General features: G+C 35.6%; 3 protein-coding genes across 3 annotated transcripts; 1 reads left to right on the plus strand and 2 right to left on the minus strand.

The window, feature by feature from the left end:
- Positions 1–2,236: 2,236 nt before the first annotated feature.
- Positions 2,237–4,287, plus strand: LOC147540125 (PLATZ transcription factor family protein). Its single transcript, XM_086644277.1, has 5 exons — positions 2,237–2,633; positions 2,738–2,917; positions 3,011–3,085; positions 3,299–3,439; positions 3,563–4,287. The coding sequence occupies exons 1-5, from the start codon at positions 2,631–2,633 to the stop codon at positions 3,947–3,949; spliced, it is 786 nt and encodes a 261-aa protein (XP_086500403.1). The 5' UTR covers positions 2,237–2,630; the 3' UTR covers positions 3,950–4,287.
- A 6,794-nt stretch (positions 4,288–11,081) lies between these two features.
- BAG7 (BCL-2-associated athanogene 7) lies at positions 11,082–13,991 on the minus strand. The gene is made up of 3 exons (XM_086640882.1): positions 12,909–13,991; positions 12,445–12,735; positions 11,082–11,578 (listed from the first exon to the last, which is right to left on the minus strand). The coding sequence occupies exons 1-3, from the start codon at positions 13,692–13,694 to the stop codon at positions 11,345–11,347; spliced, it is 1,311 nt and encodes a 436-aa protein (XP_086497008.1). The 5' UTR covers positions 13,695–13,991; the 3' UTR covers positions 11,082–11,344.
- A 3,038-nt stretch (positions 13,992–17,029) lies between these two features.
- Positions 17,030–22,093, minus strand: LOC147540127 (beta-amyrin 16-alpha-hydroxylase CYP87D16-like). Its single transcript, XM_086642556.1, has 9 exons — positions 21,774–22,093; positions 21,353–21,680; positions 20,099–20,248; positions 19,194–19,448; positions 18,629–18,718; positions 18,456–18,534; positions 18,246–18,352; positions 17,699–17,823; positions 17,030–17,301 (listed from the first exon to the last, which is right to left on the minus strand). Exons 1-9 carry the CDS (start codon positions 22,040–22,042, stop codon positions 17,190–17,192), a joined length of 1,515 nt encoding a protein of 504 aa, XP_086498682.1. The 5' UTR covers positions 22,043–22,093; the 3' UTR covers positions 17,030–17,189.
- Between the last annotated feature and the right edge of the window lie 1,318 nt (positions 22,094–23,411).

Raw genomic sequence — 23,411 nt, forward strand, 5'->3', positions numbered from 1 at the left:
GTAGAAAACTTATCAATAGAGACTCTCAAAAGAGACACTCTGAAATGAGATTGTCTCCTCGAGACTCTCTAAGTGCCACTCTAAAATTTTAACCAATAAAAATCTTTGTGTTTTTAACTACTTTTTATCGTTGAATTTAAGAGTGACATGTATATTAAGTAGAGGTATTTTAGAGTTTTTCATTGGAAGCTAAAACAATTTAGACTGTCTATATATTGATACTTGACAACTAAGGCATTTAAATTTTTTGTTAGAGTGTCCCACTAGATATGCTCTAAAACTACATTGGATAAGTGATACAAGTGGGAGGATAGACCCTTTGGTTCAGGTCAATCAACCTTGACTGTATGACTCTATTAACGTAAGCATGCTCTCATAAAGTCACATCAAAAGCGTATGTTTGAAAGTTTGCTTACGCTATCAGATTGTGGAGTCTGAAATTTTGTTCATTCTTTCGGCCTAGACTATTCCAAATGTATATATGTTAGGGCGTTTAAAACTTAACTTTAACGAAAAAAGATGAAGGTTTTTCAAATCTTTATCCTTTCTCTTTCTTTAAAGAATGAACTATAGGTTTTGTCACACATAAAAAATCTTAGAATTTGGTGAAAATTTTGAAAGAAAATCGAGCTAATAATGAAGGGAGAAACAAAAAGTGATAATTTAACAAGTAAAATGGTTAATGGGGAGGCCTTTTAACAAAATTGGAGAGGCCTTATAAAACTTCCCAAAGAAAATTAGGAGCCAAGAGTGCCAGTAATCATAAATTAGTGGACGAAACTAGGCCCGAAAATTGCCCTAAATGGAGATATCAAGAACCACAGGCATGCTCCAGGTCCATCATAAAACTAGAACCGTTGACAAAGTAATGGTTGACTGAGCTATGTGTTTCAAAATTCTAACCCTAGTCCTGTCAACTGTCAAAAAAGTAAAATTTAAATTTTGAAGATACGCAATATCCTCTTACTATATGATTTGGACTCTTTGTCATATCTAGTAAAGACTATGTCCGTTATTGTCATTTCACATGCAATAAATAATATTCAAATTTTTAATAAAATATATTTTTATTTCAGAAAATTTAAATGGAAAAGGAAATCATTGGTAATACCACCACTAATCACAGACAAGAAGAAGAAAAAGGAAGAGTAGAACATTGGAAGAAGAATTAACAGATGAGAGAGAAAAAATGAAACAATTCGTTAGGGTATGAAGGGACTCATGAATATAATTTTAATCAACCCACTTATTGGAAATAGGTATCTTTTGACCAAACTTGTGTGGGAAGTTCTGAAAGGGAAATTTCTCAAGGCTCTCCAACTTATTGTTTTTTGATGCCTCATTTGCCATTTGGTGTGCCTCTGGCCACCCGTGTTAAAATTCGGGACCGAGTGCAATCTGCGTCCGTTCGTACTCATAATCGCATCCGGTTCAGGGTGAACAACTTCTGATCGATGAAATAATGTATAGAAAAATCTTCTCGTTGTTTTTTTTATTATGGCGGCCACGTATAACAGTATTGCGGGGTGACTTCAGAGGTGTCCACCTTCTTTTGGGAAAGATGTTCAGTTTTGTGTGCTCTCCCTGCCTTACTCTCGATAAAATCTAGACGTGAGTACGCAGACACTCTAAAATTTGACTGTCATCATACTTCTCCTGCTTGTAATTCATCTACTATCTGAATCCAAGCGGGAGGCAGTATATTGGTACTGTATAAATTTTGTATGTCTACGTATTTATAATGCGTCTCACATGTGTTCTATATCTTGTATGTTCGCATACTCCTTCCAAAATTTAACTGGGATTAGAATGCCAAGGCTGATTTCCTCAAATGACATCACGTTTTATCTTTCATCGATATCGGATTACCACACACACCCAAGACCTTATGTAGATTAATGTTAGCTTCGACTCTTCAAGAATTAACAACTTTAAAATGGATGATCAACGAAGGTGAGTTTAAAAGAAAATTTGAAACTTGTTTGATTTCATTTCAGTCAAATACAAGAGAAGAAAAACAAATAGACATATTCTAAATAAAATTCTTACAAGACTTATTATGATTCGTAATATAGACTATTCTTATTAACTACACCGTGAATCACAACAAGTCACACGTACAATTTGTATTCTAAATTTGTCCCATTTTTCTTCTTCTTTAACATCATTTTGTTTCTTTTGTGCTTAGGTATTAATTATATAATAATTATAATTGTTGGGTGAGTTCTTGGGTCTTGTTTTCAAAATAATAACCAAGAAAAACCTTATTTTTTTTAAATGAAGCTACTACTCTCTCTCTCTCTCTCTCTCTCTCTCTCTCTCTCTCTCTCTAACCTCTATTTGTGTTCTTTCACTGCTAACACAGTACAGTAACAGTGTAGCAGTTGCAGGCGCCGTTTCCCTTTCTTACACTCCTCTCTCCCTTTTCATATTTCCTTATTTGCTCCATCTCATCTTTCTTCTCTCTCTCTCTCTCTCCTCTTCCCCCCCTGGTCTGTACAAGTCATGGAGTATTTCTATCTCTCTCTATAAACCACAACCAGTGAAGTAGTGAACAACTCCCCTCCCCACCTCTCTCTCCCTACCATAATCAGCTTTTTTTCTTTCTCCAACTAAGGGTGGAAAACAAAATGGTGGGGTTTCTTCTTTCTTCATTTTAATTCATACCCATGAAGCTTTTAGTCAAATTTTCATGGAAATTAATTGAATTCTCTCAATTTTTTTTGATTTTTATCAGGTGGGTTTTTGTTCTCATCTTCCTCACTGGCTTGAATCTCTTCTTGGAGAAAAGTTCTTTAATCCATGTTTGATTCATGAAACTGCTAAGAAAAATGAAAAGAACATACTTTGTTTAGATTGTTGTACTGGTATTTGCCCTAATTGCTTAAACCCTCATCGTTCTCACCGACTCTTACAAGTTAGTACTATCAATTACAAACTCTTCTTAATTAATTAAAATCTCCCATTAATTTCTCTCTAACAATATTTTTCTTGTTAAATTTCTTTTCAGATACGAAGATATGTTTATCACGACGTTGTTAGAATTGAAGATGTTGAGAAGTTGATTGATTGCTCCTTTGTTCAAGTAAATTACAAACCCACTTCTTCTCTCACTAAATTTTTGTGGGTTTTAGCTTATAATCTCTCTTTCTCTTTCTAAACTTCAATTTCTTCTCTAGTAGTAATTGTTTCTTTCTTTCTTCCTCAATTACTAAACTAATCTCTTTCTCTCTCTCTCTAAAAAGACTAATCACTTAATTAATGTGTGCTAATTGGTTTATTAATTTGAATTTTGCAGGCTTACACGACCAACAGTGCAAAAGTTATATTTTTAAACCAAAGACCACAATCTAGACCATTTAGAGGATCTGGAAATACCTGCAGCACCTGTGACAGAAGTTTGCAAGACCCATATCTTTACTGTTCTCTTTCTTGCAAGGTTCTTTCTTCCACCTTGACAAAACCCTAATTTATAAAATTTAACTTAAACCCTAATTTTAATTACTTTTTTACTTACCCTTTTGCTTTCTAAAATCTGGGTTTCTATTATTTTTTTTTGTAGGTTCATCATCTACTTAGATATGAAGGTGGGGTATCAAAATATCTTTATGAATGTGATTTCTTGCCATTATCAGATGGACCAATTAAAGGTGAAAGCTTTTATGATTTTGATGATGGAACAATGACACCTGACTCAGTTCTTGAATCACCGATTTCATTTCATACTTCTTCTGGGTCAAGTGCTAGTTATGGTGGTGGTGGTGGTAATGGAATCGGTTCTTGTAGGATGACTCTTGCATGTACTGCTACAACCGATTTTGTGAGGAAAAAACGGACTAGTGTAACAGTCTCAAGAAACCCTAGTAGGCCAAACTGTTCTCCTTCATCTGAAATAGGTATTAGTATGAATAGAAGAAAGGGTATCCCACAAAGGTCTCCTCTTTACTGAAATTCCTTTCTAACTCTGACTTGGAAGCAGCTTTGTTAATGGAGTTTTTTTAGGGACATGTTTGGTATTTCTATATTTGTTCTAAGTAAGGTACTTACTTTAATTTATGGTTTCTTCTCTTTGGTTGAGGAAGCAAAATAGAGTCAATTTGCAACCTCCCAATTTTGTAGAAAGAGAGAGAGAGAAACTATTATTAGGGTTTGGTTTAATTGGTTTTTCTTTTTACAGAGTCCCTCTTTAATTCATATTTACCATTAGAGTCTATTTCTCTGTTTCAATTTTGTGGATACAGTTTTCAGAGATACATTAGTGGATATGTATGAGGGTTCTTCTGTTAATGCTTTTGTCTTACTCTGTTTTGTTCTGATTTCATGAATTTCTAGTACCATTTTATGATCAAGTCTTCAAATTAAGTTGGTGTTTGTTTAATTTAGGTAAAATCTTGAGATGGGTTTGTCAATTTTATTAGGTTAAGTGCTTAATTTCATCCAATTTTGATAATTTTGGATGAACATGTTACATGCACTTGTAATTTAAGAATGGGTTTGTGAATTTAAAATCTTGTGAAGAAGTGGGTTGGGAATTGGTGGGAAAAGGGGGGTTTGATTGATATTTTCTAGGGTCTAGTAGTGGATGATGGGGAGTTGAAGGGATTTGTGTACAATAATACAGCTGTAGTGAAGTGAGAGGAGGGAAAGAGGGGCACTTATCTAATAAATATAGGGCAGACTGAGGTTGAAAATTGGGACTCTAAAATCTATAGAAAGCTGTGTAAAAGTATAATGACCCTACACCCACAAGCTCAAGACAAACCCTAAAATTGCAAACCTAACAGCTGTTTCTCTTTCTTCTTTCTCTTTTGTTTCTTCCCAACCATTACTTTTCCTTTATTTTCCTACTTCCCAAGAATAGAACAGTGACAGGAGCCTAACCAATTTGGTTAAAGTTCTTGTGTTTTATTTTTCTCCTTCCACTAGAAAACTACCTCTCTTATGATTTTGTCTAATGTTGAAAGACCAAGTTAAGTGTGGTGTCTTTTAAAAAAGATTGTACCACTCTTTCTATTTGACGAGATAAAAAATATGATGTCTTGAAATGTATCGGCAAATGCGAAACAGATAGTATCACTTGCAGCTCGAAGATTATTCTCACATTTCCATTGTTTTGGAATGAACAATTTAGTTGAAAACAAGTAAGTGTTGTTTAGTGAGAGATTAACGTACAAATGGTTGTATGTTGAATTTCGATTATTTTTTGTTTACCAAATTTCAATAATATGAAAGAGTAAAGCCCCTTTGAAAAAAGAAAGTGTATAGTTAAGTTAGGTTATGTTTGATAAGAATGAAATAGGTTCTTAGTTTGACTTCTTAAGTGTGGAATCTAAAGTGTTGCCAAACAAAGCTTTTAAAAATCTTAGAATAGTACTCTGTTGTTAGAGAGGACTATTGATACATACCTTGGATCATGAAATCTCTGCAATAGAAATGGGTGCCACTTGAAGATGCCATCCATCTTCTTGATTGATTCTCTCTTTTTTGTTTGTATTTTTACTGTCAAGCTGACACCATTTTTTTTCTCTTTTTTTTTTCATCAATATGGTGGTTGTGACATTAGTTGCAATTATGGGGTTTTCCCTTTTTTCCCCAATTCATGGAGGATAATAGGCATCTCTTTAATTATGGATCTCTCCTTATTAACAAATATAATTAGCATAACTTAGCTCATTAGATGGAATTATGTCATGAATGTTAACATCCTTGTAATAGTCACCTAATAATTTTTATAGTTAGGTTTAGAGTATGCAAATTAGGAGAGTCAACTTATGAATATAATAGTTAAACATAATCAAATTATGGATACAAGAGATCGTTAGGCATTGATCATCTTTCCTAGAGTTTGTAAACTCGTTTAATTCTAATGTTCTGTTCAGTTTGTAATCATCAAATTCAAAACCAATTAGCAATTAGGGGAGTGAACCTACACATTATATTCTTGGTTGTTAGATCACCCTTCTCCAATGTAAGATATTCTCGTAACTCCCTCAAATGTGGTATTCTATAAACTTTTTTTTTTCTTTTGTGAGTGACATAGAGCAAGTGTTGTTCCTTTTAACTTTATCATGCATTGGTCTAGCTCTCTTAACATGTTCAAAGCGAGGAAAGAAATATCTTTATTTTGAGATTTGTGAAGTATAGAGATATCTTATATCCACAAATAACCTAATTTGGGACCATTAGAATTTTTAGATAAAGTGATTTGTTCAATTGGGGTGGGGTTGGGGGGATTAAGGTCACGAGAAGAGAAACATAGGAGTGAAGTTTTGTGATATGTCCAACCAACATGTCTCCTAATGGGGGTATAAAAATCACAATTGACTCCAAGTATTTTCTCTTTCTCTTTTCTAAGTCCACATTTAATGAGGTAAAGTTCAGGCAGGACCCCATGCCTGTTCATCTTTTAAAGATCTGACCCTTATAAATTTAAGTGACTTGGGTCAGTTGAACCAATAAATCTACTGTAAATGAATCTGACTGAATATGATTTTTAGCATGTTTTTCCGAGACACTTGAAATCTTGGACCATCGAATTGAATTCATTTCATTTTGGGGAGATTCATTAGATCCTGATATGTGTAGTTTGTACTACATTATTCGGTACTATTAGGCAAATGAAGAAGATAAAATAAATTCATATGAAGTAAAATATTTTAAATGTCGAAGTGGTTTGAGAAATGAACCTTATAAACGATGGTAAGAGTCCTAAAGATTATTAAGACCCGCCTCTCTCTTTGACGCATATGCACTTATTGTGGTAGTTCCATGTCCTCTCGCAAGGGTATAAGTGGCGTAGTAGTTGTTGAGGCCTCCATTGGAGGAACAAAGCCAAACAAGACAGAGTAGCAACAAAGTTCAATATAAGAAGGGTCCATGGTATCACTATTTATTGTGATGGGTAGGGCGATATGTGTGTCTTTGACGATACCGAGTTCTTTTGAGGTGAAACCAAGAATATAAGAAACCACCTCTTTTTTTATGCATATACACCAAGCCTCGTAGTTCCACATCATCCCCGCAACACTAATAGGTGTTAGCTGAAACTTAGCAAATTTTGGACGCCTTCAAAGGTGAAACAAAGCAATACACCAAGTGCCGATGACGAGTGACTCAAGACAATGTTCAATAGAACAGGAGTCTATGGTATCTGGGGTGTATGGTAATTTCAGTTGTTTCAGAGATATTGAATTATTTCAAAGTATGTGTGCGAATTTTTTTCTAGAAAATAAAATCTTGAGCACGCTAAATTTGATTTTGGGTCAGTAAAATATAACTAACATTTTTTTTATGTCGATCGGTTGTAAATCCGATTGAAAAATAACAAATCCAACCTCTATCTCTCTAGTGAATGAGAGAGTAAAACCTAATCTGCCTAACCTCTAAATTAATTGGGTCAAACGTGTGTCACGTGGAGCGGGACTTTCACAGACTTTCATAGACAAAATGTCCCGTAGACATTTCAAGACATTTCGGATGAGTTATTATAGACAACATGTGTTCATAGACATTTTCAAGACATTGAGAGTTTGTAGACAAAATGTCTTTATAGACATTTCAAGACATTTGATCCATAGACAAAATGTCCTGGGGACATTTTAAGATCTTGAGTCCATTGACAAAATGTGTAATGCATATTATATTTGTGCTAATAAAAAATATATTTTTCGACTTTTGTAGACATCTGTGAATATTTGTGGACATTGATGGACATTTGGTAGACATTTATTATTTTAATAATATTATTATTATTTAATCACATGAAATAATATATTAATACTAACATTTCAAAAATATATTTTTCGACTTTCGTAAACATCTGTGAATAGTTGTGGACATTGATGGACATTTGGTAGATATTTATTATTTTAATATTATTATTATTTTTTAATTACATGAAATAATATATTTATACTAACATTTCAAAAATATATTTTTCGACTTTCGTAGACATCTGTAAATATTGTGGACATTGATGGACATTTGGTAGACATTTACTATTTTAATATTATTATTATTGTTTAATCACATGAAATAATATGTTTATACTAACATTTCAAAAATATATTTTTCGACTTTCGTAGACATCTGTGAATATTTGTGGACATTGATGGACATTTGGTAGACATTTATTATTTTAATATTATTATTATTGTTTAATCTCATGAAATAATATATTTATACTAACATTTCAAAAATATATTTTTCGACTTTCGTAAACATCTGTGAATATTTGTGGACATTGATGGACATTTGGTAGACATTTATTATTTTAATATTATTATTGTTTTTTTTTATCACAGTGATGGACTTCAAATGTCTCTTGTTTTTTGAAAGACATTTTGGCTTCCAAATTTGTCCCAAATCCTTCACAAATTCATCAAACTATGAAGTCCACCAAAGTCTGGGACATATTTTGTCTACAATCGAATGCCTCGGACTTTCATAGACTCTCAAATGTCTGGATTTGAATGCCTCAGACTTTCGTGGACTCTCAAATGTCTGGATTTGAATGCCTCAGACTTTCGTGGACTCTCAAATGTCTGGATTTGAATGTCTCAGACTTTCGCGGACTCTCAAGAGTCCGCGAAAGTCTTGCTCCACTACCCCCCCTAACTTTCCTCAAAGAAAATAAAATCTCTGGTTATTGTGTCCCCCAGGTTGTGGGTTGTGACTTGTGAGTGATGAGATGAGTTTTATGTGTCTTTGTTTGTTAAATGGTCCACGTTTCTAATTGCATGTACAATTTTTGACATTTGGTACCATTTTTTTTTTGTTCTATCTAGTGGGACATATTTTCTGAAAATCTAGATGTTCATTTTTTATTACCTTATGTCACGTGTCTAAGGTATGGGTTTTGTAGTGAAAGACTCCATTATTAAAGAAAGTTGGAGGACCTACCTACCATCGAACATAACAAATGGATGATGGGGCCGAGCCTCTTACAGCTCCATAGGCGGTTCAACTATCGCTTAATTTCTTTCAACAAAAAAAAAAGAATTAGAGATTAATTTATTAGAATATGATTGTCTATTAGAGGAGGATGAAAGGACTATTATAAAAGATTGCTGGAAGGAGAAAGACAACATCTCTTAGAGAATACAGAAGAAATTTCGAGGCTACAAAATAATGACTTCTTTTTTTGTAATCGCGAAGCTAATAATGTAGCTCATACTCTTGCTAAAAATGCTTATAATAACGATCTAAATCATACTACGAAAATCTATCAGATTCCGAGTTATCTTGTAAATAAGTTGGAGACAGATTTGTCCAACATGAATTTAAGCTCTAATAGCTAAGAATATTGAGGTATTAACCTTCTTTCACCGAAAAAAAACACGAATAAAAAAAATATACAGAGATGGACAAAGCACTATAACAGTCTGATTTTAAGACATTGTGAACTCTTAACTCATGTTTCAATTCTTAAAGGATATTATGGAGGTCGTGCATCCGATTCCAAGATTATTGGATTGCATACAAATAAAGTAATTAGATGAAATTTAGGCCATTGTTTTTGTTAGACTTTAGACTAGTAGTTTTAGAAGATTTAAATTCGACAGTTATCGTGCTTATCACATTATATTGATGTATCAATGTTTTTGTAATGACCATCGTAGTCAATATCCATTTTTTTTCTTATAAAATATCGTAGAAGAAAGTAATTCCATTTAAGAAGCGGGTGTATAACCACTACACTAAAAAAATGGAATTACTTTCTCTAATCTCCTATGATAGTTTTTTTTTCTACAGGCACCTATAGTTTTACTGCCAATTTGGCCGTCTCTTCCTCTATGAATTATCTCAATACTCTCTCATGCGCCCAACTGTTAGGGTCACCTACAGTACGGTATGTGCACATATTCATCGGTAAAATACTACCAATGGAGTTACCGGTAACATCTTAGAACACATATTTACTCAGAGTCCCCATAGTTTGTTACCGAAACCTTAATAGATTTGCCAAAAACTCCGACTAATTGGGGAAGAAGGTTGTGTCTAAAGAATACTAGGTTTTGTCATAGTAAATTGACTAAATCAAGTGAAAAGTGTCCGTATACGCGTGCGTATAAAAAACGTTTAAAATTTCGGTTCTTGTATTCCAACCCAAACAAACATTTTTGTCAAACCTGACCAAGACAAATCAATTTAGTTTGACTTCGAGTTGAGCATTTAAGAACTGCTCAAACCAAACCCATTGATCAGACATCATATATTGGTATAAAATGACATTTTTAGTCCTATGTTATAATATTTTATGTAATGAATGATCTAAAAATTCATCACAAATTATAGCCTTTGTGGGTTTTACGGTATTGTTATTTATTTTACTGATGTAAATCTCTCAGAGATAAAGAATATACAATAAAAGAGTTGGTGAAACTTTCATTATACATTGTACAATAGTTAAAAAAGTTTAAACACTTAAAATTTTGAATAGATTTGGGCATGCCGATTGAACAAAGCCAAACCAAACGAGACCGAACAAAATTGACCCAAGCCTAGGCTTGTTTGGATAGGTTTAGCCAAAAAGAACATTTGACAAACATGAAACACTCGTAATATCAAGCCACCTTTCAATACGCACCCATTCTTTTACAATGCATCTAAAAGACCACTTTCTCGAGGGAGAACTTATATGCAGTCCGAGGCCCACGGACAGGGCAATTCGAAGGCATTATAGGCCTAATCTGAGTGCTCTCGGACTGCCACCTATACGAAGGGTGCGTATAGAGAGGGCACGATTATGGTAAAATTGAGGGCACATATAGATCAAAGCCCTCCTATACGAAGGGTGCGTATAGAGAGGGCACGATTATGGTAAAATTGAGGGCACATATAGATCAAAGCCCTCCTTGCACATCCTTGTGCACCGCCTACCTTCAAAAGGGTGCGAAAAGACAACTGTGCCTTTCCTATCAAGGAGATGCAAAAGAGTGTATATACACGAAGGTGTACTTGTACCATTGTTGCTGAATAAAGGACGGACTTCCGAGGGAAAAGAAAAAAATAGGGATCAAGGGAGGGGGAGATAAAGAATGAAACACAGCTTACAAAAAGATAAAAGAAACTTAGACAAATAGATGAAACGATAGGTGCATTTCAACCGTACAAACACAATAGTCTAGTCATATAAATACCCAAAGTTGGATCCATGATAATTAGAATAAAACACTCGAAGATTCTAAACTTAACAGATCACGACTACTGAGGAATTTGTTCTTGTTACCTTAACCTCTAAATAGGAGAACTAAAAAACAGTCGATGGTACCGTGGATAAAACATGAAAAGGAAGCTACGACAGTGGAAATTGACACGGTTAATAGTTATCGTCGATTTTAACTTACAAGCATACCTCGAAAGTACCTCGTCCGTTCTTTTCATCTTGGTTGAGCATATGGACAACCTCAGCCACGCCTTCTGCTATTTCCTTCTGGAAGCCGTTTTGTGGCATATCGAACATTCTCCTCTTCATCGATCCCAACTTTCCAGGCGGCTGGGGGTCCACCACGTCAAGCATTGCTTCCAACTCATCCACCATTGACTTTCTTGCTCCTCGAACCATAAGGTCAGCTCCCTATCAATACAACACGCCAAAAGCAGATTAGAAGTGCGAATTATATACTAATTGATGAACTAAAACCAAGTTCGTTGACGTGGAGTCGTGGACTGTGGACCACTCCGTCCACACAGTTATCAAGTCCAACCTCTAATGTGTAGTAAAACCTCATAAATATGCAATATCGTATAGACTGTTTGTCTTAGGTAACTAGTACTACATGTTTTCTCCTTAGTTGATCAGCAACTACGAAACAGAATCGAGTGGATCAATAAATGAAAATGAAGACAAGCAACACTGAAGAAAGGAATATGCTTTTTGTACTAATAAATCAAATACATCAACTTGACGGAATACTTAAAATACAAGTTATGTCTTCCCTGACCATAAAGGATGGGATAATTAAGTCTTAAAACATCAGTCTCGAGCATTACAGGAAGATGATATAAGTGGGTGTCAATATTATTCCTTATATTGTTGAATCACATTAAGAGTTTATATCTCATACTTTCGAGGGGTTGCTAGATCAAAACCTTCTTAGACCTTAGTTGTTACGCATATAAGACACTGTCGGCTGATAATAGAGTACTCAAATAATTTCATTGTAGAAGTAAAGAATGTCACCTGAATAGATTTCTAGGGCTAGGGCACTATCATATGGAAAATCCTAAGCAACTATTTCACCACAATCAAAGGACAGATGTAAGTTTCGATGAAGTTTTACCACTCAATATTACTTAAAACCTAACACCACAAGGGAATGATGGAATGTTTATTTTTTAGATTTAAGGATCGTACTATGTAACGACTTAATTCATCCATACACAAAGCTAAACGCATATCATCAAATCAATTCAACATCCATAGTTAAACAGAGATAGTACCTCAATGGCATCAACAGTGAGGAGTAAAACAATGATCTTCTCGGAGAACTTCTGACGCTCCTCACCATCACGAGTCAGTCGATGCCTGTAAGAAAAGTTGTTGAACAATGCCCTAAGCTCCTTCAACTTAGCCTTAGCCACTGCCAACTCTCGAAGTGCACGAAGAGCCTGAGATCGACGGATCAAATAAGCCCTAAATGTCAACTGGATCATCATTGCAGCATCTTGTGGTGACAGTTCTTTCTTCTTCCCTTTGGCATTGTTATTAACTGCATTCCTCCTAGCAAAAGCCTGTAAAAATCAATCAAATATCACCATCACTGAACTTGAACTGTTAAATCGTAAATCAAACCCTAAACAGATCACATTGTTTATTAAGTACATCTATATCATTCAAGTATGAACATTTCAGTTAAAAAATGATAAAAAGCCAGTGTGAAAGATTATCAAGGAGATAAATGAACCTGTCTAAGAGCAATTACTCCATGATCAGCTGGTTCTTCAATCTCCACAGCACGAGAAGAAGAACAATCCTTCTTCTTTTTCAGCTTCTTCTTCTCCTCATCAGAAGATGAAGAATCCTTCTTATCAACTTTTTTAGATGATTTCGAGCTTTCTTTAGCAGATTTAGTTGATGCTCTGAAAGTATAAGTTCGAGTTGGAGGAGCATCTTCACCTTTCCCTTTAATCTCAGCAATAAACCTAAAGTTCTTTTCAACATCTTCATCTTTCTCATTCTTCTTTCCTCCTTTGATCTCAGCAATCCACTTATACTTCCGATCAGTTCCATTCTTCTCTTGACTTTGAATCTGAGTAGTCCATGAGTACTTCCTATCTTGATTATTACTGATCTTCTTCTTGTTATTATTATTAGGTTTAGAGATCTGATGAACACCAGTTTCAAGAGCAGAAACACGATCAGAAAGAGTTTGTAAGTAAGAATCAGTTCCAGATCGATGTTGAATCCTCTTGAATGAAGATTTGGAAGGAGATTTCTCGATCTGAATCAGATCGGTAACTGTGTCGAAGAAATCGAAAGGAGCTGGAGCTGGAAGTGGAGAGAAGAAACATTGTGGTGGTGGAATATCAAAGAAGGAGTTAGGGTTTATGAAATCAAAAGGAAGAAATTCTAAGTCTTGTTCAAGTAGTGAAAATGAGGAGGAGAAGTTAGGTTTGAGAATGGAAGTCCTTTTGATGAAGAGAGATGGCGAAGGTTCTTCGTAAATCTCGATTCTTCTGTATCCACTCATTGTGAGTTTTGGTAAATCGTCAAAATCTTAGAGAGAGAAAGATAAATTTTACAGTGAAGTTGAAGGAGAAGTGGAGAGAAAGGGGGAGAATAACTAGAAAGGGAAAGGAAAACGTGAAGAAAAGGTCTTGAGTCAAAAGTAACGGTAAAAAAAAGAAAGGTAAAGTTGAAGAATGATTAGACTAATTAATCTTGATTATTATCAAATGTGAAAGGCTGGACCCTCAGAGTGAGTGAGTCTGTGAGTGGGAAGAAAGTCACTTTTTAGTAGATTCGGTTCGACGATGCGATCTGCACCAAGTGATGGAGTTGGACTCCCGGCCGGAGAAAATCCGAAAAATCCAATAATTCGATAAGCGATATGTTCAGTCAGAGTCTGAAGAGATCAATGGCTGCCCGATGAAGTATAGCCGTATATAGATAGTATCTGTCTAATCTAATAGATTTAAAAAAATGATAGAAGAAACTACAAAAGTATTCGCACTTTAGACTTAGATATAGATCATCTTTCGAGTGTAAAAAAACCCATCAAGAACGAGAAAGAAAATTGACTAAAAAATTGAGACCGTTGCTTTGGTGTAAGTCTGAAGTAAGTTTTGACTTATAGTCTCTTCTTGCACTACTCTAAATTTTAATAGACCGATATAGATATTAAAGATGACCTGAAGTCCCTTCCGTCTGAAACAAAGGCGAAATAACCCAAACATAAACCCAACTTGTAAATCTCTCTTAATAGTATCATAAATTATATTGAATGTTGGATAATCTGTGCAATGATATTTATATATGGGTTATTTCCAAATAGCCCACAACTTTGTGACCAGTTTCCTGCCTAGCCCCACACTTTGTCAAAAATACCCAGATGACCCTCTTTTTCACTCACCGTTATAACAACGTTAACCAGTCAAAATTTATCTCTCTTCCATCTCATCACCTCTCTCTGCCACCTCATCTTCTCGCCACCTCATCGTCTTCTCCGATAAAGGTCGTCGACTGACCAATTTTCCGGCCAACGACCTTCATACATTTAAAAAAAAATTAATTTTTTTCCTCTCTTTATCTCTCTAAAAATAATTAAAATAATTATTTTTTTTCCTCTCCCCCACTCTCTCTCTCGAGAGGAGATCTGTTCAAGAACAGACCTTCAATGGTAAAGCTTATATTTGTTGTTTCATGTAACTTTGTTTACATAAAAGCTAATTAGCCGTATTTTTTTATTTGGAATAAAGCTTTCATTAAATACATCCAGTATTCGGTTACATTGACTCAAGTACTAAAGTTCAAAGTAAACAAAAAAGCGGATGATAAAGTTAATTGAAAGGACTTGAATGCGGTCTTGCTCAAGTCAGGTACTTATGGCTGATTTTACGAATTGATGTGCCTCCATATTAGAAATACGGTGGCAGAATTGTAATTCAATATCTTCGGTTGATAGACGTCCAAGTAGCCTTTCTATGTCTCACGATAGGGGGGGGGGGGGGGGGTGCAAGATGTATCAGACAACATCTCGACCACCGATTTAGAAGCCCCTTCCAATATAAAACCATATTCCCACCTCATGCCCTAAATGTAAACCTAATTCGAATGGCCTCATCTCACTATGGAGAGGCGAACTCGGCTGAAAGTTTATCTTAGTCGTTCCTAAAGTTTCTCCCAGATGGTTTGTTGCTGTAGCCCCAGCTGCCGCATGTGGAGGTTTAAAGGCTCCGTCAACGTTAATCTTTACCTTAGAAGAGGAAGGCGGCAACCATCTTGAGTCTTGTTCATCATAAAATTCAGACGATGTGTTAGATGAAAGGGTTAAGACATTTACCTCTTGTTTGATGAACCCCCAGTAGTGATGCAAATTCGTTTTTTTGGAGTTGAAAATCCATTCATTCCTTATTTCCACCAACCCCAAATGAGATAAATATAAATGGCCAGCGCTTTGGGGGAAAGCTAAATAGTTTCCGGGGTGTGAAGACTTGGTCAAAAATTGGTCAATTTTGTTTGACAATTTTATTTAGGGGGAAAGCAAAATACTTCTCCACCTCATCTCTCTCTCTCTCCACCTCACCTCACTCTCTCTCCACCTCACCTCTATCTTCTCCGATTAGGCGCCTGCCGGCGACCATAAAAAAAAAAAAAAAATTTCACTCACTCACTCTCTCTATAGAAACTCCGGCGAAGGGGTTTCCTTTCGCCGGAGTTCCGGTCTGTTGAAGAACAAGCCATTTCCGGTCTATAGGAACCCCCTTCGCCGGAATTTTTAGAGAGAGAGAGAGATGAGAGTAAAATTTTTTTTTTTTTTTTTTTAGGTTGAAGGTCGTCGGCTGGAAAATTTTCCGGCCGGCGACCTTCATCGGAGAAGATAGAGTGAGGTGGAGAGAGAGAGGTGATGTGGAGAGAGAAAAAGGTGAGTTGGAGAGAGAGAGAAAGATGATTTGGGAAGAGAAGTGAGGTGGAGAGAGATAAGTGGTGGAGAGGGAAGTGAGGTGGAATTATGTTTGTTTTTTTTTTATTTTATTTTGAAAAAAGATTTAAAGGAAGGGTAGTTAGGACATTTTCATGAAAATAGAGGGTCATATTTGAATTTACGAAAAAAAGGGGCCATAAAGGAAGCTGGTCACAAAATAGGGGGTCATATAGGAATTAACTCCAAGGAAAATGAATGGGGGACTCCCTCAAACATACTCTCAAGTGTACTCCCCCTCACAAGACAAGACTATTTTGGTCTTTTCAATCTAACAAAATTGAGAAAAGACCAAAATGACCTTGTCATTGTGAGGGAGGGTACACCTGGAAGTATGCCGAGTGAGTCCTCCTAAGTCCTATCATCATTGTATTTGAAAAAGTTGGAAATTGAGATAAATAACACAATTATGTGGAGAATTGAGCGCGGATCACGTGGACTGATGTGGCACCTATGTGATACGGCCAAAACTCCACTTACAAATTGTCTGCCTTTACCTTATCACTAGATTTGCAAATTCTTGATTTCCAATGAAAGAATCTTTTCCACTACTTATCCACCCTCCATATTATATATAGTTACCTACATAGATAATATTGAGAGAAAAGATAAAGTGGTGATGGGAGGAGAGAGAGAGAAATAGTGGGGGTAGAAAATGGGTGGTCGAAGATGGGGAAGAAAAAAAAGTTTTGTTGCTTCAAAAATTTTGACAAAATCTATAATTTCTCTTTAAAACTTGTACCTAAAAAAAATTTGACAAACACACAATTTCCCTTTAAAATTGTGGCATTTTACACCTTAATATGTTTCTTATTTTCCCAGACCACCGGTCTAAAAGCAACATTATGTCGTGGTCTTTATTATTTGTTTTCTGGAAGACTATGTTTTTCTTGTCTAATATGAAATGATTTCTTTATTAAGTGAATGAATATTCTTATTATTTTGTCACATTTTCAGATTACTTGATCTCGCTTAACATGTTCTGACTTAACAACTAATCAAGCAATTATTACATTTTGGACTACCTTATGAAGACCTAATCTTCTAGTCTGCAATCTTAGTTGCACTTTTCTCAATGATCCGAACATGAAATGCTTCTCCCATCGATAGAAAACCTGTTGGAGCTGCTTCTTCTTTGTTGAATATTCTTTTGAAACTGTCGTCAAGAAAAAAAAGGAAAAAGTAAGACACGTGACTTGGTGATTTCTAAATTTGGTTTGATTTGAGAATTTTAGTTATGTATTTCTTATTAACAAGAAATGATTTCTACGGAGTTGTTTTCATTTCCACGAGTTACGTAGAATTATTTCTGCGGGTGTTGCAGAGAAGTGTATCCCTCGGAACCTATTGAAGAACTATAGTTTTAAGTTCATGGGTCAATAGTTCTTCCGAAATAGTTTTAAGTTGCGGGGATGGCCCAAGCCAATTTGTGCTCAATTTAGCCTATTTTATTACCACATCTAAGACTAATGTTCTCTATATTGTTTTCCTAAATTTTAATCAAATTTATGTCAAAAAGAAAATGTTTAGAAGGTGGATAGAATTCACATTACCTGAATTTAGTGAGGAAGACATGAAGAAATACAGACATGAATGACTTGCTGAAATCAGCTCCTATACAGGTCGTCATCCCTCCACCGAATGGTATGAAATCTTTGGAACTAATTGATCCAGGATCCTACGGAATCGGTTCATTCATCGGACATAAAAACATTCGTCAATATACAATTACAAACTATGTAGATTTATGTGAATGTCTATGGTCAATGTCAACCGTTTTAGAGCCATCATACATCTTGAGACTTCTTCTGTTTATGAGATATTGTATAGGACAAAAGTCTATTGGGCGGGCTCTATTGGTCGGGCTTGGACAAGAGGCCAGTCAGAGACTACTGCCGTACCTGTCCGACTAAAATTGGCGAGCTGGACGAGTAGTGTCCACCCTGGACGCCGGGATCCCATAAACTCATCGGCGTAGGTCGGTTCTTGGGCAGATCCGCGCTCGCGGGCCTTTTCCCACCCCTACCTCAAACAATAGTTATTTTAGGATTTGGGTTGTCTCCAAGTGTACCGTTTCATAACAAAAGAAAAACCACTTACATTCCATCTCCATGGATTGAAGATAGTAGGACTCTCAAACTTATCCGGATTCATATGGAGTGCTTCGACAAGAAGCATAAGTGTCCACCCTTTTGGAATTACATATCCTGCAATATTTCAGACCACCACAAATTTTCATTATCGGTCCATAAAATTAATATGGCTCAGTTTTCTTCCAAACTATACTCAGAAAAATTAATGTTGGCATACCATCTACATGAATATCTTTGATGACCTTTCGTAATAACCCTGGTACTATACTCGCCATCCTAAGTGATTCATTGATAACCTGCATTTTGTATATAAAAGTAATTTGTTAAAAAAGATCGTAGGTTGTTCAATTTGATTATCTTTAAAATTTGTCTTAGTGTTAACGAATTTACCTGAGACGTAAAAGTCATTGACTTGTATTCCTTCCATGTAAGTGGAGAATCCACATTTTCTTTGTTCCTAATAATCGCATCGTGCTCCTCCTACAAACAAACATGGCAAAAAATAAAGACGAAAAGAAAATCATCATAGTGGTCCCTCTTGTGAGTTTATAGTTAAAAAAAACCCTAATTTAACAACAATTGTTGTAAGAGTTATCTGACAACTAGCTAGAATCACTCTAGCAAATGCCTAACCTTGTGGAGAACACTTGTAAGGACATTTTGTCAACAAAATTGCTATTTGGTCCGAATTTGGGAGCCGATTACAGGCCGAATGGTGATGTGGTCAGTTTCAATTGATCAACCCATTTCTCTCTTCATAGGAGCTGACTAATTGGAGCCGGCCACTTCACCATTCAGACTATGGTCGACTTCAAAATTCGTGCCAAATACTAACATTTTTCTCCCTTCAAAGCTTTAACTAACATAAAGTCCCTAAATAAAACTATATTTTTTTTTTAGAAAAATGTACAACAAAGAAATAAATTAAGTTAATGATATGAAATATACAACTGACCAATAATTCCTTGGCCACCAAGGGGTTGTGCACTGTTTGCCTTATTGCCATTGTGAGAGATTTAGCAATGGATATAAAGGTGGTAAGAAGAAACCCAAACATTATATAGATAGCAAACTCTTCAGTCATGAATTCCTCAGTTTTCAAGTCATCTATCAACTGATCCACAAAATCTCCACGGCGAGGATGCTCGGGCGGCAAATTAAGTCGTTCGTGAAGGATATTTGTCATCAGATCCACCGCTTTCTTCTTGTTCTGATTATATCAATGAATTTCATTATTAAAAGTTTTGACTAGATCAATTTGAAATAATAATTTTGTAATCGATAACAAGCACATGATTAGTACAAGATAATATTTTTAAAATATATTGCAGTCTCATACAACATTTGCAGAGCAAGTGTTGTATAATAGGCACGGGCATTAACTTATTTTTAAAAAACTACAATGGAAAGCTCTCAGTTTGTGGTTCACTTGTAGCTTGTTTCTCCAAAATCGCAAGAACCCTTAGAATGAGATTCGAACTCAGGACCTTTTAAGATCTTAATAATTAAGAGGCGCTCTTTCAAAAACATAGTAGGGTAACATAAGATGTGGTGGGGGCCGGTGGGGTGGTGGGTCAGATAATCAACTCCATTACTGGATGAGGGGAGGCCCCAGGCCTTCTAAACCACTTATAAAAGAACTTATGTCAGTGGGGCCCATTAAAGTCCAAAACTTTAGATTGCAATGTGATGGTCTTAGTGTTGGTGTAGGTGGTGGTAGTGAAGTGGTGGTCGTTGGTGGTGGTGGTGGTGATGGTGTTGGTGGCGTTAGTATTGGGAGTTTCGGTGCAGGTGGTGGCAGTGATATTATGGTGTTCTCCTATTTGAGGTGGAAAGTATTGTATAACTAAATTCTGGTACCTTCATGCACCGGTAGAATGCAGTACCCGGGACGTACAATGGGAAGGTCATAAGACCTTGAAAGAAGGCAGCAAACATTTTACTTAGATCCCCGGAAGACTTGCTACAATCATAATCATACAACTCCTTCGCTACCAGTTCCAACACCATCTGCATGGGCCAGAGAAACTCTCAACCGTCAATATGTTAGACATAAACTCTAAAAGTATAAATAATGTAATAAATATGACGGGCTTTAGGCCTCTTTCATGTTGTTGGGCTTTAACTCTCTTTCATTATAAGTTTAATTTGGGCAGTTATCGTATTTATCACATCTTCATGATGTATCAATGTCTTGTAACGACTAATGTAGATTGTAGTTGATTTCTCAAAAAAAGAAAAAACTTAAATAACATTTTTCGTGAGAAAGGGGGTTTTATAGGTGCCTCTTAAAATTGTTGGTTACCCTTCTATTATTTTTTGGGTTATTTTCCTAATGGCCCCCAATTTTGTGACCAACTTCCCGCCTGACCCCCTACTTTACGAGAAATACCCATATGGCCCCCTTCCGTTATAACACCGTCACTCTCTCTCCTTCATCATGTTTTCTCTCTCTGTCAACTCACGCCACATCATCTGTTACGCCACCTCATCACTTTCTTCTGCAGAGGTCGCCGACCGGCCAAATTTCCGGCCGGCGACCTTCAAATATTTAATTTTTTTTATTTTTTTTATTTTCTCTCTCCTCTCTCTCTCTCTAGGAATTTTTTTTCCCTCTCCCTCTCTCTCTAAAACTCCGGCGAAGGGAAATCCCTTCGCCGGAGTTTGAGAGAGGGTGAGGGAAAAAAAATTCCTAGAGAGAGAGAGGAAGAGAGAAAAAAAATTGTTTTTTTTAGTTTGAAGGTCGCCGGCCGGAAATTTGCCCGGCCGGCGACCTCTGTCAGAGAAGGTGATGAGGTGGCGTAACAGATGATGTGGCGTGAGTTGGCAGAGAGAGAAAACATGATGGAGGAGAGAGAGTGACGTCGTTATAACAGAAGGGGGCCATATGGGTATTTCTCGTAAAGTAGGGGGTCAGGCGGGAAGCTGGTCACAAAGTTGGGGGCCATTAGAGAAATAACCCATATTTTTTTAAAATGTATGGGTGTGGTAAATGAGGTGCCTTTAGCAGGCAAGAAGAAATGAGAGAGATGAGTGAGAGAGAAAGTAAAAGGTAAAATTTGAAACAAAACATCAAAATAAAATTCTTAAGAGAGAGAGAGAGACTATACGCACACTTGCAATGGAATCTCTGAGTTCAACAGAAGGTTGAGTAGACCAAGAGGATAAACTTTTGTTTGCCATTTCTTCAATTCTATTTAGAAGTTTGGCTTTCAGGGTTTCCGTCCCTACGTTGCTCAAAAACAAGTTCCTCAAATACTTATGAATGTGAGGATTAGATATTGCTTTATTTATAGATTCACCAAATATAGTCGAAAACGAGTCCATGTACCATAACTCTACCGATTTACCCTCTTGTTGAAATATGTATTTATTGAAATCCGGATCCGATGAAATAACCATCGATTCACCCACCAAGCTCGTCCGAAACAATTTCCCATATCTAATCAAATCAAAACAATACAAAAATTAATTTATGTTTTCCTTATAACATTTTCTTATATTTCTAGTAAAAGGATTATAGTAGTATATATACCTGGAGAGTCTTTTGTCAACAAAGGTTGACAAATCAAAAGTTCTGCTTGGGATAAAGAGATGTAATGTCTCACCAATGAGAGGTAGGCCCATGGACCCTGGAGGGAGTTTTCCACTGCATTTAGGATTGCTCCAGGTGTGCCAATACTTTGTAAACCTTAAAACAACCATGGCTATCAAACATACACCAATAGACCAATACTCTGTAAACCTTACCACAGCCATGGCTATCACACATACACCAATATACCACATCATGTTGCTCATCATCACCCAATGCTATTTTTTTTTGTTGTTGAAAAGAATCACCAAATGGTACTTGAAAAGTAATGCCTAGAGTTAACATATTTATAAGAAAAATCTACCAAGAGGAATTAACCTAACTCGGAGTGCTACATGTACAAAAAGATATTTGAGAATCTAAGAGATTGTTTTGTATATTTAAGATACATGTTAACATAATTGTTTTCTACTTTTAACAAGTGTAATAAGTTAGGTATGGCCGTATGGATAGTGAAATGGATCTAACAATCTATATAATAAAACAGAAGAGGAAACGATGACTGGGACAAACATCCTTTTTTAATAAAGGATATTGTCTAGAAGCCCTTCTCAAAATTTAAGATATAGTCCTTCGTATAAACAAAGTTACCTATTTAAAAACCAATAATCGTTTCCTTCTTAGAAATAAAATAACTAATTTAAGAAAAAAAAGAAAAAAAAGAAATTTCAAGGGTTAAAAAAAGAAATTAAAATCTCTCTCTCTCTCAATAAAATAATAAAAATAATAATTAATAAAAATAATAATAAACAATAAATTTCGTAACATTTGATTGATACAAGTGTCGTGCCCTAAGACGGGATATACCCTACTCATGTTAAAAGTAGAAAACAATTAGAGCTGTTAACATGTACGTGCGTAGTAAGGTATGGATAGTGAAATGGATCTGACAATCAAGAAGATATTTGAAGATCTAAGAGATACTGTTTTGTATATATTTAAGATATCCTGTAATATTTCTATTAATGTTATAGATAGATATTATTTAGTTTCTTAAATTTGTTAGGAATCAAAGAATATAGGAGTTGAGATTTAGGGATTTATCATTTCAGGTTCCTCTAACCAATGCAAGAAATCAAATTCACAATTGTGGTGATTAATGCAACAATTGTTCATGGTTTTTCTCTATAGATGTAGATTGTAATTATCCGGCTGAACTAAGTTAATTTATCGTGTTATTATTTTATTTATCTCTGATTATCACATAACTATGATTTTTGTATGGTATCTGCCCGGTTTCAATTTCAAGCTTGTTTCCATTGTTTCAATATTGTTTTGGTTTGTGGTTAATAATCAATCAATCACTTGGTCGATATTTTTAAATATCCAAGATTAGGTTGTGTTTTCCCTTTATCTTCATCTAAGCTAGATTTGCACATTATTCTGCAGAAAAAGAAGTCTCTCTGAAAACAGGGCAAACTGTGACTGATGGGCCTAAAAGGTTACTCTAAAAGGTCTTCACCCGCAAGTATACGGGCGTCAAGTAATAGTTCCGGTAAGACCGGTTCGTTCCTCAGAGACTAAGTTAAACTAAAATCTAACCTTAAAACTATTGAGATTTAAAAATGGTTTGATTGA

The sequence above is a fragment of the Eschscholzia californica genome, unplaced genomic scaffold (genome assembly GCF_041429995.1).
Source record: "Eschscholzia californica isolate CP2 unplaced genomic scaffold, dmEscCali1.0.p SCAF_5, whole genome shotgun sequence".
Classification (NCBI taxonomy): Eukaryota; Viridiplantae; Streptophyta; class Magnoliopsida; order Ranunculales; family Papaveraceae; genus Eschscholzia; species Eschscholzia californica.